This window comes from Polypterus senegalus, chromosome 3 (assembly GCF_016835505.1).
Source record: "Polypterus senegalus isolate Bchr_013 chromosome 3, ASM1683550v1, whole genome shotgun sequence".
NCBI classification, from domain to species: Eukaryota; Metazoa; Chordata; class Cladistia; order Polypteriformes; family Polypteridae; genus Polypterus; species Polypterus senegalus.
The window spans coordinates 298,596,634-298,611,330 of record NC_053156.1 but is presented as its reverse complement, the minus strand read 5'-3'; the positions used below and the strand labels follow the sequence as shown (position 1 = coordinate 298,611,330).

At 40.7% G+C, this 14,697-nt stretch overlaps 1 protein-coding gene across 1 annotated transcript in view; it reads right to left on the bottom strand.

Moving 5' to 3' along the window:
• The window catches only part of ddx20 (DEAD (Asp-Glu-Ala-Asp) box polypeptide 20), a 58,167-nt gene that overhangs the window by 32,321 nt on the left and 11,149 nt on the right, over positions 1-14,697 (bottom strand). Inside the window, exons 3-4 of the mRNA XM_039749495.1 lie at positions 14,481-14,649; positions 11,782-11,896 (exon numbers count right to left, since the gene is read on the bottom strand). Of these exons, the coding sequence (XP_039605429.1) occupies positions 11,782-11,896; positions 14,481-14,649 (284 nt within the window). The remainder of the gene's footprint in view (positions 1-11,781; positions 11,897-14,480; positions 14,650-14,697) is intronic.

Here is a 14,697-nt window from a genome sequence, read left to right as displayed (position 1 = left end):
TTTTTTCACTTAAGAAACATAGCAAAAGTTAGACCTCTTATATCATTGAAGGATGCTGAGAAATTAGTTCAGGCTTTTGTTTTTAATCGACTAGATTACTGTAACGCGCTCCTCTCAGGACTACCCAAAAAAGATCGTTTGTAAATCGTTTACAACGAGTGCAGAATGGAGCTGCTAGAATTCAAACTAGGAAAAGAAAATCCGAGCACATTTCTCCAGTTTTGATGTCACTACACTGGTTACCTGTGTCATTCAGGATTGACTTTAAAATACTGCTTATGGTTTATAAAGCCTTAAATAATCTCGCTCCATCTTATATATCGGAATGTCTGACATCTTATATTCCAAATTGTAACCTTAGATCCTCAAATGAGTGTCTGCTTAGAATTCCACGAGCAAAACTTAAAAGAAGTGGTGAGGCGGGCGGCCTTCTGCTGTTATGCACCTCAAATCTGGAATAGCCTGCCAATAGGAATTCACCAGGCTGATACAGTGGAGCAATTTAAACAAACTGCTGAAAACACATTACTTTAACATGGCCTTCTCATAACTTCATTTTAGTTTAATCCTGATACTCTGTATATTCAATTTATTATAATAACTACTTTTCTCGGTTTTCTGGCACCACCATCACCATCTAATCAAAGCACTGTGATGTTCCTACATTGATGGATTAAAAGCCAGAAGTCTACATGACCATCATCATCAAGTCCTTCCGTGAGAACCCTAAATCCAAAGAGGACTGTTTCATTTATGTTAGGTAGAATGCCCAGAGGGGACTGGGTGGTCTCTTGGCCTGGAACCCCTACAGATTTTATTTTTTTCTCCAGCCATCTGGAGTTTTTTTTTGTTTTTTCTGTCCTCCCTGGCCATCGGACCTTACTCTTATATGTTAATTAGTGTTGTTTTATTTTAATTCTTAGTTTGTCTTTCATTTCTCTTTTCTTCATCATGTAAAACACTTTGAGCTACATTATTTGTATGAAAATGTGCTATATAAATAAATGTTGCTGTTGTTGTTTTGCCCAGGGGTGATCCATTATAACAAAAACAAATATTGCAGTATTTTAGGAGATTAAGTGAGAATAAGTGTTGGTACCTGATATATACAGTGATGTGAAAAACTATTTGCCCCCTTCCCGATTTCTTATTCTTTTGCATGTTTGTCACACAAAATGTTTCTGATCATCAAACACATTTAACCATTAGTCAAATATAACACAAGTAAACACAAAATGCAGTTTTTAAATGATGGTTTTTATTATTTAGGGAGAAAAAAAAATCCAAACCTACCTGGCCCTGTGTGAAAAAGTAATTGCCCCCTGAACCTAATAACTGGTTGGGCCACCCTTAGCAGCAATAACTGCAATCAAGCGTTTGCGATAACTTGCAATGAGTCTTTTACAGCGCTCTGGAGGAATTTTGGCCCACTCATCTTTGCAGAATTGTTGTAATTCAGCTTTATTTGAGGGTTTTCTAGCATGAAACGCCTTTTTAAGGTCATGCCATAGCATCTCAATTGGATTCAGGTCAGGACTTTGACTAGGCCACTCCAAAGTCTTCATTTTGTTTTTCTTCAGCCATTCAGAGGTGGATTTGCTGGTGTGTTTTGGGTCATTGTCCTGTTGCAGCACCCAAGATCGCTTCAGCTTGAGTTGACGAACAGATGGCCAGACATTCTCCTTCAGGATTTTTTGGTAGACAGTAGAATTCAGGGTTCCATCTATCACAGCAAGCCTTCCAGGTCCTGAAGCAGCAAAACAACCCCAGACCATAACACTACCACCACCATATTTTACTGTTGGTATGACGTTCTTTTTCTGAAATGCTGTGTTCCTTTTACGCCAGATGTAACGGACATTTGCCTTCCAAAAGTTCAACTTTTGTCTCATCAGTCCACAAGGTATTTTCCCAAAAGTCTTGGCAATCATTGAGATGTTTCTTAGCAAAATTGAGACGAGCCCTGATGTTCTTTTGCTTAACAGTGGTTTGCGCCTTGGAAACCTGCCATGCAGGCCATTTTTGCCCAGTCTCTTTCTTATGGTGGAGTCGTGAACACTGACCTTAATTGAGGCAATGAGGCCTGCAGTTCTTTAGACGTTGTCCTGGGGTCTTTTGTGACCTCTCAGATGAGTCGTCTCTGCGCTCTTGGGGTAATTTTGGTCAGCCGGCCACTCCTGGGAAGGTTCACCACTGTTCCATGTTTTTGCCATTTGTGGATAATGGCTCTCACTGTGGTTCGCTGGAGTCCCAAAGCTTTAGAAATGGCTTTATAACCTTTACCAGACTGATAGATCTCAATGACTTCTGTTCTCATTTGTTCCTGAATTTCTTTGGATCTTGGCATGATGTCTAGCTTTTGAGGTGCTTTGGTCTACTTCTCTGTGTCAGGCAGCTCCTATTGAAGTGATTTCCTGATTGAAACAGGTGTGGCAGTAATCAGGCCTGGGGGTGGCTACGGAAATTGAACTCAGGTGTGATACACCACAGTTAGGTGATTTTTTAACAAGGGGGCAATTACTTTTTCACACAGGGCCATGTAGGTTTGGATTTTTTTTCTCCCTTAATAATAAAAACCATCATTTAAAAACTGCATTTTGTGTTTACTTGTGTTATATTTGACTAATGGTTAAATGTGTTTGATGATCAGAAACATTTTGTGTGACAAACATGCAAAAGAATAAGAAATCAGAAAGGGGGGCAAATAGTTTTTCACACCACTGTAAAACCGATCCCTGTGTGCCTGTGTGTATATATGCTCAGTCTCTGGGCAGCACCACATGGCTAATTTAAATGCATAATTTGATAATTAGCCCTGTGCAGCAGAGTCAAAACCAGCCTTTAAGGAGCCATCCCCTTCCTCCCTCTCCTCGCCTCACCTCAAAATTTGAATTTTTATTATTTGATAATAATAATGGAAGATTTGTTATGTATTCACAAGGAGTTTCTATCTTCTTCATGAGAGGAAAAAGGTATGTGCGCTGATAGAGAAGAAACAAAAAAAAAAGAAAATGTTCCCCCAACACCTGAATCAAAAGAATGGAATAAGTCGATCCCAAGTCACCGCTTTGAGGCACGGCCAGCGTGTGCCCTAGGACTGAAACTCTGTGAGTGCAAAGATGTATATGTATTTTATTATTTATTGTTAGTTTATGACCATTCCATCTCTGTCTTTTGCTATTTGAGGCACAGTGGCATAGTGTTTAGTACCGCTGCCTCTCTTCACAGATTACATTACACAATAATTGATCCGACATAATTGCCAGAAGCTTTCCTAACTCTCTGGCACACTTACAACACCCTCACACCATTATAATCCACTCAAACCTAGTTCAGCTCCTCCTTCTCTATTGACTTCAGTGCATTTCATGAAGTTGACCAAGCTCCCCAACATTTCAGCGATTTCACCAAACTCACGGCAAAGAACTAAACTAAAAGAAGTGGCAGTTCAGGGTGACGTTTTTAGATGGGTGCAGAACTGGCTCAGACACAGGAAGCAGAGGATGATGAGGGTGTGTGGAACCTTTTCAGAATTACCTGGTGTTTAAAGTGGTGACCAGCAGGGGTCAGTGCTAGGGCTGTTGCTATTTTTAACATATATAAATGATTAGGTAGGAATAGAAATAACAAGCTGGTTAAGTTTGCTGATGATACCAAGATAGGTGGTTTAGCAGATACTTTGGAAGCCGTTCTATCATTACAGATGGACTTGGATAGCAGACAGGCTTGGGAAGATTTGTGGCAGATGAAATTGAATGCCAGTAAATGTAAAGAATTACACATAGGAAGTAAAAATGTGAGGTTTGAATACACAATGGGCAGTCAGAAAATCAAGAGTCCACCTTATGAGAAGGATTTAGGAGTCATAGTGGACTCTATGATATCGACTTCCAGGCACTGTTCAGAAGCCATTAAAGCGGCAAACAGAATGTCAGATTATATAGCGCCTTGATGTGTGGAGTACAAGTCACAAGGAGGTTCTGCTCGACCTTTATAACACATTGATGAGGCCTAATCTAGAATAATGTGTGCAGTTTTGATCTCCAGGCTTCAATAAGGACATAACAGCACAAGAAAAGGTCCAGAGAAGAGCGACTACGCTGATTCAGGGGCTACAGCGGATGAGCTTTGAGGAAAGACTAAAAGAGCTGAACCTTTACAGTTTAAGAAAAAGAAGATTAAGAGGAGACCTGACTGAAGTGTTTAACATTATGAAGGGAATTAGTGAAGTGGATCAAGACTGTTATTTTAAAAGGAGTTCATCAAAAACACACAGTTGGAAACTTGTGAAGGGGAAATTTCACACAAACATTAGGAAGTTTTTCTTTACACAAAGAACGATAGACACTTGGAATAAGTGACCAAGTAGTGTGGTGGACAGTAAGACTTTAGGGACTTTCAAAACTCGACTTGATGTTTTTTTTTTGGAGGAAATAAGTGGAGAGGACTGGCGAGCTTTGTTGGGCTGAACAGCCTGTTCTCATCTAGAATGTTCTAAAGCAAACTCGGTGGGGCTCCTTCAGCAATAAATTCAAAGGAGATATTTGAACACATAATAATTTATGCTGGACTGTTATTGGTTTGCTTTCAGAACCTGCTTTTCCAGGAAAGGGTCACTAGGAGTTGGAGTCTGTACTGCCAGCAACATGGGCACAGTGAAGAAACATAATAAATTAGGAAATATTCAAATTGCTTAAGGACATTATGCAAATGCTCCAGGAGCTGGCAGTACAGTGTCTAAGTGCACTATTCAGCCAAACTCAAAATTCCATTTTCCAAAAAAAATTCAGGAGTGGTCTCCCCTCGACTTTCTCGTATACTCCGATATAGGAATGGATATTTGAGAAGTAAACCGCAAGACAATGATCATATTTTGTACAATAAAGAACCATCAACAACAAATCAAATCAAATTAATAATATATTGAACAATTATTATGAAAGTTGAATAAATCTACATGAATAAAAGGTAAAGCACCACTTACGGTTAACGGAAAAAACCCAAAAGTTGACAGAAATCTGTGTTTTGTACCAAAAACTTGTTATGCAAAATTTGGTTGAGCTAAGTGGAAGCGTACTCAAGTTATCATGTTTACACACACACATAATTCCAAGAAATGGTATTTTCAGACTCAGGGAGGTCTAAACGTTGAGATTCATCAAAATCTCGACATCAAATTTTTAGACGATTACAATACTTTCCCTATACTTTGTATAAAAGAAAGTAAAAAAGAGTATTTATAACACCGTGAGAAAGACTCCTTGAATAGACCAATCCTTCTATATAAAAGCGGTCAGGATTGTCCTTCCGTTCCGTGAGTGCTACGCAGGTGCGGAGCTTCACACACGCCCCGTCCATTTTGCAATGCACAATGGGATTTGTAGTTTCATTTTTCCAGGTAAAAGATGATTTTCTACTCCAGACTGTGTAATATCTTCTTCTTTTTTCTTACTGTATAAAAGCGGTCGGGATTGTCCTTCCGTCGCGTGAGTTGAAAGCGTAGCGGTATTCCGCTTATCACAGACTTACTACTTGCAACTTGCGGTACGAAGCGATATGATGTGAGCAGAGTTCTGGTGCTCCCATCGTTCCCTTGCTTTTGTGCACGATGTGCTGTAAAAATAGACAAAATTATGTCTCTGGAAATAATTAATGTTGATGGAGTACAAATACCTCACCGCGTAGTAAATATCAGGGGTTCAAAAGGGCGACCTCAATATAGAAAAAAGTTTTAAATTTCATCACAAAAATAACAGAAACTACGAGTATTAAAGTAATGCCGCTCAAATGCAATACAGTAATCCCTCCTCGATCGCGGGGGTTGCGTTCCAGAACCCCCCGCGATAGGTGAAAATCCGCGAAGTAGAAACCATATGTTTGTATGATTATTTTTATATATTTTAAGCCCTTAGAAACTCTCCCACACTGTTTATAAATATTCTCCGCACAGTTATACAGTAAACCCTTGTTTATCGCGGTTAATCCGCTCCAGACAGATAAATGAATTTCCACGAAGTACGATTCTTTATTTATAAATCTAATATTTTCGCAGTTAGAGCATAGAAAACCTGTTTACGACCTTCTAAATATGTTTTTTAACATTATTAGAGACCTCTAGACATGAAATAACACCCTTTAGTCAAAAGTTTAAACTGTGCTCCATGACAAGACAGAGATGACAGTTCTTTCTCACAATTAAAAGAATGCAAACATATCTTCCTCTTCAAAGTGCGCGTAAGGAGCAGAGAATGTCAGAGAGAGAGTAAAGTAAACAATGAAAAATCAATAGGGCTGTTGCGCTTTTAAGTATGCAAGCACCGCGATAAAGCAGAGGCAATGAAGGGATTAATGCGAAGGTAGCCTTTCAGCATTTTTTACAGGAGCGTCCGTATCTTCTAAGCAAACAGCCTCTGTGCAAAAACCCCTCTGCTCACGTCTCCTCCCAGGCAGAGAACGCCAGAGAGAGAGAGAGAGAGCGAGCTTAAAGCAAACAATCAAAAATCAATAGTGTGCTTTTGGACGCACCTCGATAAAGCGGCATTTCTTAGAGGAGCGTCCGTATCCACTAGGCAAACAGCTTCTGTGCAAGCAGCACCTCTGCTCACACCCCCTCCGTCAGGCGCAGAGAATGTCAGAGAGGGTGAAAGAGAGGCAGAGACAAGCAAACAATCGAGCACCGCGCAGGAGGCATATCTTATAGCATTGAGGAGTTTTAGTTAATATGTAATACGTGCTCTGATTGGGTAGCTTCTAAGCCATCCGCCAATAGCGTCCCTTGTATGAAATCAACTGGGCAAACAAACTGAGGAAGCATGTACCATAAATTAAAAGACCCATTGTCCAGAAATCGAATCAGCGAAAAATCCGCAATATACATTTACATATGCTTACATATAAAATCCGCGATAAGAGCAAAACCGCGAAAGTCAAAGCGCGATACAGCAAGGGATCACTGTATAACCAAATTAATGAGTTTGTATAAAATATCAAATTGATCTACATATTGAATTGCCTTAAGAAGTGGTCAACTTAAAAGTCGGTCGCCTTAAAAGGCGGGTCAGCCTAGTGGGTTGATAAATGACGCCACATCCTAAAAGATGCTTTCCTTATCTACACTTGCACTTGCTTTTACATTTTGCTATGTTGTAGGCTTGTGCTAATATCATTTAAATACATTTTCCCCCAAATCAAACAACACTCAATATTCTAGAATGACAAAATGAAAACAGGAGTTTAGAAATTGTTGTAAATTTATTAAAAATAAAATACAGTGGAACCTCGGTTTACGAGTAACTTGGTTTACGAGTGTTTTGCAAGACGAGCAAAAATTTGTAATAAATTTTGACTTGATAAACGAGCGATGTCTTGCAATACGAGTAGTATGGATACACTTTGTCTGCTGAGCGTCATGTGATCACAACTGAGCTGATGGTTCTTCTCTCTCTCTCTCCTTATATCGCTCGCTTGCCCAGCACCTCTCTCTCTCCTTATCTTGCTTGCTTGCTCGCCCAGCCCTCTGTTTACAGCGCGTCTCTCTCTCTCTCTCTCTCTCCTTATCTCGCTCGCCCAGCGCGTCTCTGTTTACTATAGCATTGTGACTGTGTGTGTGTGCGCTGTGAAGTGCGAGTCCCCATCTTGCTCCCCAAAACACGAAGCTGAGTCTCAGTACTTTAACACTAGTTTTATTCAGCTTGAAACAGCAGCAGCGCTGTTATTTATTGTAGCGGGATCTTTATAATGTTCCTTGTATGACCCATTGACGACAGGCGCTTATAGCATGTCTGTGATCTTTTTGGATGCGCTTATACGGCGAACTGCTACAGCGCTGGGAGACTGCGATTGCTTTGGGACATTCTTCCGTGTGTCTTCCTGTTGGGTGGAATCCCACATGAGTTTAGAAACTCACACCAGCCATGATTCTTTTTAAAGGTAAAGTGCAGGTTAATTTGTATTATGTATTTTACTTTATATTTTGTCTTAATCATTTTTATATGAATAGTTTTGGGTTGTGGAACGAATCATCTGAGTTTCCATTATTTCTTATGGGGAAATTTGCTTTGATATACGAGTGTTTTGGATTGCGAGCATGTTTCCGGAACGAATTATGCTCGCAAACCGAGGTTCCACTGTATTGAAATTTCACATTGATACAAGTATTCAGACACTTTACTCAGAATTTAGTTGAAGTCCGTTGAACAGCAACTGCAGCCTGGAGTCTTCTTCGGTCTGACGCATCCAGCATCACACACTTGGATTTGTGGATTTTCCTGCCATTCTTCCCTACAGATCCCATCAAGCTCTATCAGTTATTTTCAAATTTCTTCCAAGATGTTTTAATGGGGTTCAAGTCTGGGCCGCTCAAGGACATCCCCAAAGTCTCCTGTGTGGTCCTTGTTTTGTCCTGTTAAAAGGTGAACCTTCAACCCAGTCTCTAGTCCAGAGTGTTTTCATTGAGGACATCTCTGTACTTTGCTACATTCAGCTTTCCCTCAACCCTGACTAGTCTCCCAATTCCTTCCACCGAAGAACAACCTCACAGCGTGATGCTGCCACCACCAGGCTTCACTGCTGGACTTGTATTGGACAGGTGATGAGCAGTGCCTGGTTTCCTCCAGACTTGTGAATCCTGTTGCTCACAGTCTGAAAGTTAGGCGTCTTTTTGTAAACTCCAAGTAGGCTTCAATGTGTTTTTTTACTGTTGAGAGGCTTCTGTCTGGCCACTCTGTTCTGCTGAAGTGATGGTTGCTCTACTAGATGTTTCTTCCATCTTTTCATGGGTCCCCAATGGTCATTTTGGATAAGCACTAGTGTAACCATTGGGATCTTGGTCACCCCTCTTTCCAAGGCCAGGAAGCCAATCAATCAGATCAAATCAATTGAATTGACTACAGGTGGACACAGAATGGGATGCACGTGTGCTAAATTTCAAGCATCATAGCAAAGGTTCCGTATACAGTACATGTGTCAATGTGATATTTTCGTTTTTTGTTTTGCAAAACTTACTAAAATCTTGTTTTTGCTTTTAGCGTACAGTAATCCCTCGCTATATCAAGCTTCGACTTTCGCGGCTTCACTCTATCGCGGATTTTATATGTAAGCATAACTAAATATATAACGCAGATTTTTTGCTGCTTGGCAGGTTCTGCGGACAATGTGTCTTTTTACTTCCTCTACATGCTTCCTCAGTTGGTTTACCCAGTTGATTTCATACAAGGGACACTATTGGCGGATGGCTGAGAAGATAACCAATCAGAGCACGGGGTTAAGTTCCTGTGTGCTGAATGCGGTGTTAACCAGGAAGTCTCGTCTTGATCATTCAGTATCAACGTGTTTCGCTGTGTAGAGAGTTAACTTTTGTGCTCTTTTGTGTTTATCTTTGTGCGTAGTCAAGCCCTTCATTATGGCTCCAAAACGATCTGTTCCTGCTACTGCTTCAGGGGCCGTGCCCAAGCGCCAACGGAAGATGTTAACGATTGCCGAAAAGGTAAACGTTTTAGATTTGTTGAAGGAAGGGAAAAGCTACACTGCTGTAGGACGCCATTACAGCATTAATGAGGCTGCGTTTCCTTTTATTTAAAAAGTAGGAAAAGAATATAAAACCTACAGCTGCAGTGTCCTTTTTTAACCAGGGTGCAAAACGAGTTGTAAGTGGATGTAATAAGGCAGTAGTCTGGATGGAATCTGCTTTAGGGATTTGGATTGAAGAAGAACAACGGCGGTGCTACACAGTCGCCCGAAGAGGCTCCTTTAAGGGCTGTAACGCTCTCCTTTGTTGTGCAGTAAAACTAAACTCATTGTTATCAGACAAGTCATCGTGTCATTGTTGGTGAGTAACCATAATTAATTTTCTACTTACAGTACTTAGCACATGTACGCACGTTTAGTGTCACTGTACACACTTTTACTGTATACAATTTTTCTTGCATTATTGCTGGTGGCCTGTCTATCGTAATGGCTGTAACATATGTGATATCGGAGACACTCGATATCTTTAAAATAATATTTAGGTTTTACTGTATATAAACAGTGTGTTTACATACATAATTTCAATGAATCTTACCTAATATCTAAGAGAATACAAAGGGATTATACTGTATAACTGGCAGGGAATATTTATAAACAGTGTGGGAGAGTTTCTAAGGGCTTAAAATATATAAAAATAACCATACAAACATATGCGGTTTGTATGTTTTTGCGGATTTTCACCTATCCCGGGGGGGGTCCCTGCGATCGAGGAGGGATTACTGTATTGAGTGTTAACTTCTTCTTCTTCATCTTTTGCCACTTCCTTATGGGGTTGATGTACTTGATCAACCTTCTCTAAACAGTTTGGTCCTGCACCTCCTCACTGGCCAAGTCTTTTTTCTTCAGATCATCTTTTACTTTACCCATCAACCTCTGCTTTGGCCTTCCTCACTTTCTCTTCCCCGGTACGTCCATGTCCATCGTCACATGTACAAACACTTCTACCTACATTCTAGTACTTTCTTAGAAATCCCTCCAATTTTGTTGGTCTCATTTTGTTATTGTGTCCTTTTTTATAATGCCACACACACACACATCCACTCTCGTTTCTTCCACATCCAACTTTTTATGCTGTGTTCGACTTTACTGCCCATGTCTCGGCCCCATACAGCATTGCTGGTCTTAACAAATGGGACCACACTCCCTTGTGCAGGCAAGTCAGAGCTGGGAGGACGTGGAGCAACACTCTACTGGAGGAGGGCAGTGCGGTGGTGAGAGGAGAGGTGAATTGTAGTGAGACACAGAGAGTAAGGATACTTGTGCTTTTTGTTACTTTGTGGAAGTGTCTTTAATAAACACTTCTTTATTTGAACCCGGGACTCTGTGTGATTGTGTTTGGGACTCGCTGACACCTCAGGTTCCCTTTCATCAAACTTATTTGAATGTAAAATCTTGTAAACAGCAATTTAACAGAAAGTCGTTTAGAATTTTCCCCTTGGGGATTAACCCTTAAACTGCCACATACTTTGGGGGGTTACTGCACCCCTGGATGCCAAATACTTTTTTTGCTGCACTTTTAAGTGAAATTTTAATGGAACGTATGTTTTTTTTATGCAAAGAGCATCACAATTGCTGCAATACTCATCATTTTACACACTGCCAATGAACTGTAAAAACTATTAAAAAAAAAAAGCTACTGCAACAATCTATTATTATACAGAGGGTATAGAAAAGAATCCCCCCCCCCTCAAAATATTCCCATTTTTTCTGCTTTACAGCCTTAAAAGAAAACACAAACAAAAAATATTTCTTCCCAGCTTTACTTACTCAATGCAACCTGTAACATCCAAGTGAAAGATTTCACAACTACTGGAACAATCTATTATTATATGTACAAAGTACAACTGACGCCATTGATGAAATTCAGTAGATCACTGAGCCCACTGCACTTGAACTTGCTGCACGCAAGAACACACAGAGGCCAACGCTGATGCTGGCAGGCCAGTCTAGTGCAGCAGCTGAATGCCAGGGGCAGGGATGCTTGCAGGGGGCGGCAGTGGACGGGAGCCGACTGCTCAACAAATGTACGGCACGGACTGATCAGCTCCGGCGTACTGGCAAATTGCACTGGGAAGCGACTAGAGCTGGTTGGTGCATTCAATGAATGTACGTCGCCAAATATACTCGGCTCCGACGTGCTGGCAAATTGCACTGGAAACGAGACTAGCACCGGTTCCAGCAGTTTAAGGGTTAATGTAGTGTACCAAATACCAAAAAACAAAATAAAAATACTGCTATTTTGTTATATTTACATACTTGATCTGGTCTTGAAAACTGCCCTCTTCCAGGAGCTTGTCTGCTTCATCCAGTACAAACAGGCGAACACCAGTCGTTGACAGGTAGCCGAGCTCGATCAGCTGTTTCACCCGACCTGCATTAAAATAAACTCATTGAATTAGTGGCTCGTCTTTCTGTTTGGTTTTGGACTCATCACTACCAGAGGCTGGTCTAAGAGGAAGAACTTTCTAGATCAGAGGTGTAAGTAAATTGGGGGGAGTTTTACAAAATGCTAAATACCTTCAGGAGGACAAATCCTGTAAAGTAACAAGTTAGACAATGTATGCATGGCGCTAACATTCAGATGCATTCAGCAACTGAATTAACTAATATGTAAAGTTGGAGCAGTTTACATTTTTTTATTTACATCATCCATGTCAGTTATTATATTTTAGCTTATTAAATAATACTATAACAATGAATCACATTCAAAAGTACCATATACACTCGTGTTCAAGTTCTCCCACGGATAAGTCGGGGCTTGATTTTAATGTATAATTTCCAGTAATTTAATAATGTTGGTCGTAAAGTCAAATGTAGAAAACATACACTATTGGTCCAAGAGATTATGACATGCTAATGCCCACCTGAGAGAGTAACCACGAAGCACACTGCCCTTTTTTTTCTTGTGTATTGTGCCTACTTGACCACGCACCCACTACACGACATAGAAATGATCCTCTATCTACCACAGTCAGGTATTATGTGGGTGACCCCTTGGCCTGGTCCAGCCACTCGGGTCCCTAACAATGAGGATCTTATGAGCTGGATCACCCTCGGGAAAAGGAACCACATGGCCATAGTGCTGTAACTGATATTCCCTCACAATGCAGGTCATGTGCCTCATTCGGGACAACATGAGCAACACAAAGTCAAACCAACGGTACCCAAGGATTTTCCGGAGAGACACAGTGCCAAAGGAGTCCAGTCTTCGTCTCAGGTCACTGGATAGGCACTCGAGGCCTGGAGTTCACCACCCCGGATTCACAGGAATGTCTCAACCTGTCCTCCATTATGTTTAACACATGGACTATATGTGGGACATAAATTGGCCACAAAAATTGTATATAAGTATATACATAGCAGTACCATTAGTGTTAACATAATTTTGACTCACCTTGTATTTATAACATAACAGTAATTTATGAAGGGTGTACAGTTGCAGAGTTTTTATAATTTGGATTTTCTTGTAACGCATGATGTTTATCGGCAAACGCATATTTACATGCTGTATTGAGACCGCAGGTCTCTTCTGCTATTGATTTTAACATAAGTTACGTTGCTTCAATTTTTTACTTTTACGGTCAAAAAAGATCATGTAAGTAACCTGACAATTGTAAGCAGAAGGAGAAGTGAAGTGAGGTTTGCACAAGCCCCTGCCAACACTTCCACAGGCCGCACATTAAGCGCACGATCTGTATCCAGCTCTTCAGATGCTTCGCTGTTTTGCCGTCAGAAGTAGTAAAAGAGGAAAACATAAAATGTACACATTGAAGAAACTTCTCCGAAGGTAAATTTGAAGCAGTACACTAATCTGTAATTAAACTCACACAAAACAGTTTTTGCCAATGCTTCTCAAAATGATTTTTCAAATCAAAAAGCACCTTTAGCATGGGAAAGATATGACATAAATGCATCTATTATTATTATCATCATTATTATTGTTGTTGTTGTTATAATTATTAAATCAAATTTCTTTATATGCCCTGTGGTGGGCTGACGCCCTTCCCGGGGTTTGTTTCCTGCCTTGCGCCCTGTGTTGGCTGGGATTGGCTCCAGCAGACCCCCTGTGACCCTGTAGACAGGGTATAGCAGGTTGGATAATGGATGGAAATTTCTTTATAAAGTACATTTAAAACAGTAAATAGTTGCACTGAAATACCATACAAAGTAAAACAAACATAAAACTGACATAAAAACGAAACTAACCAATTAGGCCTCCAAACCCCAAAGCTTAAAGAACATAATGACATTATGGATGCGGTGGGCTGGCACCCTGCCTGTGGTTTGTTTCCTGCCTTGTGCCCGGTGCTGGCTGGGATTGGCTCCAGCAGACTCCCGTGACCCTGTAGTTGGGATTTAGCGGGCTGGATAATAGATGGATGGATGACGTTATGGAAGCTTCAAAAATGTATACAGTACCTTCTACTGCAAAATCTTAACAAAAATGGACTTTCCTGACAAAATGATAAAAGTTTTCTAAATTTCAACAAAATTGGTCCACTAGGAGCTGAGTTTATAACGTGGACAGACAGGACAACAGCAGTAGGTGCTTGTCCCATTATTTTTGAACACAACTTAAAATAATGGTAAAGCCTTACAAACAATCAATTGCTTACTATTTGAACTACATTTTTTGAATCAATTTTAACATAGGTGAGAGCCTTAGGGTGTAGCTGCTGTTCCTTCAGATTAAGAGGACCGACTTGTATGTCCCATTATGAAGGCCTACAGTGACTGACCCAAGACATGCTGGAGGAATCAGAATTGCTGGCTGGTTTGGGAGCCCATGCGAGTCCTCTAGATGAAGCTGGAGAAATTGGTAGGGATAGGGTGGCACAGTTAGTTTAGCTTAGGAGGTTACCACCATAACCATCACCAGGAAAAGCAGAGTGAAAATGATGATGATGATGATGATGATGGTATTAATTTTGGTGCCGTTATGCCAAACCACTCACCCGGTGAGCCAACAGCCACATGGCATTTCTTCAGCCTTGCTCGGTCTTGACTTAGTGGTGTCCCGCCAATAAAAACGTGGCACTCCATGCCTTCCATTTCAACGCCAATAGCAGTGATAACTGAATGAATCTGCACTGCAATCTCACGGGTTGGGGCCAGGATCAGAACCTGAAGGGGAAAAAAGAAGTCACATGGCTTGTTACTTGTCTTAAGTTT